This window comes from Lactuca sativa, chromosome 4 (genome assembly GCF_002870075.4).
Source record: "Lactuca sativa cultivar Salinas chromosome 4, Lsat_Salinas_v11, whole genome shotgun sequence".
NCBI lineage: Eukaryota > Viridiplantae > Streptophyta > Magnoliopsida > Asterales > Asteraceae > Lactuca > Lactuca sativa.
The window spans coordinates 82,953,710-82,959,082 of NC_056626.2; the positions used below are offsets into that span (position 1 = coordinate 82,953,710).

The 5,373-nt window shown below is 33.1% G+C and overlaps 1 protein-coding gene across 1 annotated transcript; it reads right to left on the bottom strand.

The window, feature by feature from the left end:
• Nucleotides 1-3,981: 3,981 nt before the first annotated feature.
• Nucleotides 3,982-5,113, bottom strand: LOC111898925 (VQ motif-containing protein 4). The gene has a single exon (XM_023894811.3). The coding sequence runs from the start codon at nt 4,959-4,961 to the stop codon at nt 4,260-4,262; it is 702 nt and encodes a 233-aa protein (XP_023750579.1). The 5' UTR covers nt 4,962-5,113; the 3' UTR covers nt 3,982-4,259.
• Between the last annotated feature and the right edge of the window lie 260 nt (nt 5,114-5,373).

The window sequence follows — 5,373 nt, forward strand, 5'->3', positions numbered from 1 at the left end:
AGCAAAAAACTTTTTCAACTTCATGAGAATCAACTTAAATCTTCTTATCATGAACTTCAAGAACATCATATTGAACTCCATTGTCTTGAACTTCAACAAACTTAAGAGCACGAAGATCATTTGGGTTTTCAATTAGAGAAATGTATTTCTTATTGAACAAACCTCTTTCTTCTCCTTCCTTTTGATTTCTACTACGGACTCTTCTCCTTCCTTTTGATTTCTACTACAGACTAATATGGACAAAACAATTTTATTCAACCATACAATCTTACAAAGTGGTTGAAAAATCAAGCTTCCATTATCATCCTTCAAATCTCCATAAGAAACCATATTACCCCATGAAATCAATTTACTTAACACTAACCCATAAAATTGATCTTCATTGACTTTGTATTTAATACATTCAATGATCACAACCCAAGAATCATATGTCAAATACACCATGATCACAAGAACTTGAAAATTTTTAGAGAGAAAAAGTGATACAAACATGTATTCTAGAGAGAGAAAGTCGAATTATGGATCAAATTAAGGAAAAATTCGTTTTCTAGAACACAAAACACGAAGATCAATAAGATAAAAAAAAAATGAAGAATCACCAAATCTAGAAAGTCATCAAGGATCAATTCTTGATCCAATCAAGAACACCCGTTCTGATACCAATTGTCGTGGTGTTGATTATGAAGGCATGTGCGGAATTAGAAAAGATCTAGTAAATCATCATGTAAACTCAAGAACACAAGGAGTAAATAAATCTTTTTAAGATCATATTAGATCTAGAAAGAATATACAAATGGGTTTGTACAAAGTTTCTCTCTCTAGTCTAACACTCAAAATGGTTCCTTACATAATGAGAGTCACTCACCTCCTATTTATAGGAAAGACTCAACCTATTTACACATACAAGAGGGTTAGCCCAAAACTCCACATCCAAGCATAACTTTGCACCCTAACAAGCTTAATCATTTGACATGTCATGCTTTCTAATGCATTCCATTTCTATTAAAATAATCAAGTAAAACAAGTACGTCCTTTAGCTTTCTCTAGTTATGTTTTTTTCTTATATAAAAGTGGAGAGATGTTATAAAAAAAATCTTCTAACTTTTATATTTTGTAAAACCATGACATCTTAGATAAAAGACAAATTTTATTTGAGTCAAAAAAAATATATATATGACTTTATATATTATACTTTATGATATAAACCATGATATCTATATTGAAATAATATTATTTTCCTAAAATAAATAATTTCCAATTAATTACCAGAATTATATTTATTTATCAAGAACCAAATCCTTATAAATAATATATTTATATCAACTTGTTATTTATGTAACCCTTTTAGGATCGTAAGTGGTTATTAACAAATATCGTTCTATAATGATTCTTGATCATATAATTCACATATACAAGTTGTATCTTCCTTCAAATATCCAAAACCAGTTTCACAACCTCTACCATCTTAGGTCGGTGCTCTAGTGACCGTGTAACAACGAATAAAACTCATGTCTCCGAGTTACCTCGGCTTGAATAACAACCTTTTAGTTACCCTACGTGTATCCATACCTTCATCACCATTTAGTGCTACGATTTTGCCTAAAATACATAAATTCGTTGTATCCACTAGTGCTACGATTATGCCTAAAATACGTATTCATTTTTTCTAGGCTATATATTTTTGGTAAAAAAAAATCGAAGGTTTATCTTCAAATTGTGTTGATGTGGCACAATTGTCGGATACTTATATTTTAATTTCTTTTTTGGACCTTTTCGTTTCTTTTTGGGAATGATTTCTCTCTTTATCTCCAATCAATAGTTGGGTCTTGAGAAGTGTCTTTATCTTTGCCATGACAATAATTTGCAACAAAAAAAATTCTTTCTGGATAATCGATTTATTGTTTTTGTAATTGTTTTGAGTTTATTAGATCCGAATCCCAGAAATGATAGAAAAATATAAATTAGTTGCTACAATGTGTAAAATTAAGATATATTTATTTTATACAAAAGAATATAAAGTTCGATATTACATGTACGCAACACTTGTTTGATTCCAAAGCCAAAGTTCTAAGTGGATGAAAAGCAATACTATTGACTTTTCTTCCACGAGCGACTAATAATTGAAGTTTAGTTGACTTTGCTACAACACAAATACCCCTTCCTAGATTTAAATAAAAAAATTAAAAAAATACTAGGATTATTTATGATACATTATGTATGTATCAAGATTCAAGACTCGTATATATAAAAGGGGGGTAAAGGCGTCAATATCAAGATATAAACAAGCATGTTGACATAGATGGTCAAACAATGAGCACCAACCATACGAGCATCAACAACTAATCAAGATAGCGACTTATGATTGCCAAAGTTGAGGATGACCCAAACACAAACACAAACACAAACACATCACATGAAACTTTTCGTATCTAATGACCCACCAAAGTACTATATATCTACATATGTTTGTGTGTCTTTAGTCAAATAGATATTTTCATAATTTATCTCATTCAACATGAACAGTAAAAGATTTTTAAAAAGAAATACATAAATTCGTTTTAATCGACGTCAAAAGTCACTAAAATGGGTCTTCTTATGGTCCATGTTGATGAGTGATGACTCATGGCTTGCACTACTTGTCTTCTTGCTTTTCATCATCACAAACTCCCACTTTCCCCCACTATTTCACTTTATTCATTATGCTTTGGTCTCTTTTATGTGTTTTGAGGTCAAAAAGCAAACTCGAGTGTCTTAAGATATGTAGAAAACAACAACCCATTAAATGATTTTCATGCCAAACTTCAAACACTTCGGTTTTCACTCGAGTTGGCCCTCGGATTCCTTGACAATGTTTCCTTGTCTGCAATGCGTGCACATAGTACAGTTGATTCTAGAGTGATATACTTATTTAAATGGTCAAATTTTCAAGACTTAGTAGTCGAGTCGTAATTCAAATATAGATTTTGACTCTTTGTTTTCGTGATATTGGTTGCCAACATAATAATTGGAGAAATGTCCACATTATCTTCTCTAGAACTAGCCTATAACTTATCCAAACAATAAACATGTCTTATATTATTGATATATAAAATTTAGTACAATAAATAAATACCTATTGTTTTTAAAAATTTCTAGGAGCAAAATTAGTGAAAAATTCAATTCTCTATGTACTTAAATTAATGACATTAAGCCCAATAATTTCAATGGAAATTTAATATATTATTTAATGAATTATCAAGAATGTGTCAATTTACATATGTAAAGACTTGATCAAAATCAAAATGTTGTACACTTTTACTTAGTCTACTAAAAAGAACTAGTCAAATCCAAACCCTAACGTATAGTTTCTATTTGTCAAAATATCCAACACACTATTCAACAAAGATAAAGAAACAAAATACAAATCAAACACCATCATTTTTTATTTTTAAACGATCAATAAGTTAACATACTCATATTTTGTAATAAACTTACATTCACAACCTAGAAATTATAAAAACACATTAATATAATCATATACCAAATTACATTATCAACTAGATTACAACACGATAATATGAATATAAATATGTTAACATAAAACTTGAAGAGTACATCATCACTAGACAAAAAAAACTTCACTCTTTTCAAACCATTTTGTACTTTAGCATCTTTTCCAAATTTCAAAGATATACAGCTTTCAATGCAGCATGAACAATACTACTTGCACATGGAGAAAAGTTTGTCTTTCTCAATGAAGATTACATCATTGACTTGTAATTTGTGCATTGGGATTTGTAACTTTGCATTGGATACGATCAGTTCAACAATTAGACCAATAGAGTACAAAGAGCAAAAAATTCTTACAGCTTTTTCTTTCCTATCCATATCCATCCATTGTCACACTTTCTCAAGAACACATGATATATATATATAGCTAGCATTGTATTGTTTTCAATACACAATGTACAAGCATGTAATGCACGTCAAATGAGAGTGAAATTGAACAAAATCTCGAAGCAGGGCATGAAATTGAGAACAAGATAGGAACTTTTACAATGAAGAGAGCAAAAAAAATTCTGGGTGATTTCTATTTTTTTCAGCAGATTACTGCAATACTGACTTGTACATTGTGCAGTAAAGTTGTACTCTTTTGAACTGGTCAATTTCTAACGTCTCTCTTCTTTTTGCCCATTTTCCCCAAATCTTGACCGATTTCTTATGCAAAATTCAACTATTATGGAATCGTTACATTGGAAATTAAATGAAAACCTCATTATTCAAGAAGAACCTGAAACCCTTGGTGAAGTCACCGGAAACAAAGGCAAAAGTCGGGGTTCCGATTCCCTCCTCGGTGTACTCGCCGGAGATGGATGCAAATAAAATCCTTTCTTTGCAATCGCCTTGTCTTCAGCTTCAACGTTCAAATTCGGGCTATCTCCGGTTACCGGAGACCTATTGAACAGGTCGGGTATAAGAGGTGTAACCGGGCTAAGTACCAGAGATGGGAAATTAAGAATTCCCGGTGAAAGAATCTCCGGTGTGCCTGGTCTTCGGGGAGAACCAAAGAAGCCAGACTGGTTTACAAAGCCGGGTACCAACGGGCTGATCTTGAAGTTCTTCATGCTGTTTCTCCGCTCATATAGCTTGGATGGTTTCTTGTTAGGACCCGTTTTCATCGGCGGGATGGGGTTTCTGATGGGCGCGGGCGCATCAGATCGGGTGTTGGCGGCGTGCTTGGCGGTTTCGGAGGATCCAGTGAGCATTTGGACTACTTTCTTAAAGGAATTGGTGTCAGCTTGAACGAAAGTAGTTGGGTAGGGGTTGTTGGGGTCGGATCTGGCGATGGGGGTTGCAGGAGGAGATGGTTGGTGGTGGTGATGATGGTTAGTGGTGGTGCTGGTGTTAGAATTGGTGCTATTGCTGTGACTATTTGGAGAAGGGTTTTTGGTATCCAGAGGTCTAGGTGAATAATTCTCCATAGATGAACGAATCTAGAAAGAGAAACCAGGTTGAAATCTAGAGAGATGGGGAGATTGAGATAGAGAAAGAGAGAAGTGTGAGGTGTGGTGAATGGGAAGAAGAAGAAGAAGAAGAAGAAGGAGGTGATGGTTTGGCATTTTGCATTTCAATTTGTTACTTTGTTTGGTTTGGTAGGAAATGTCTTGGTGGGACTTTGGATCTATTCCTTCTACCATCCCCACTCGCTTCTTCGGAGCGTCAACAACACCAAACTTTGACCGCTTAATCTATCTCGTTAGGTGTTTCGGAGTGAGCTTTAAAAAGTTTATTCATTTATTAGTTTTTTTGTTACTATAAGTTTAAATGATTCTTTCGTAATTATAGAATAAAATCTTTTTTGTGTTAGCAATGCTAAGAAGGTTTTGAATATAT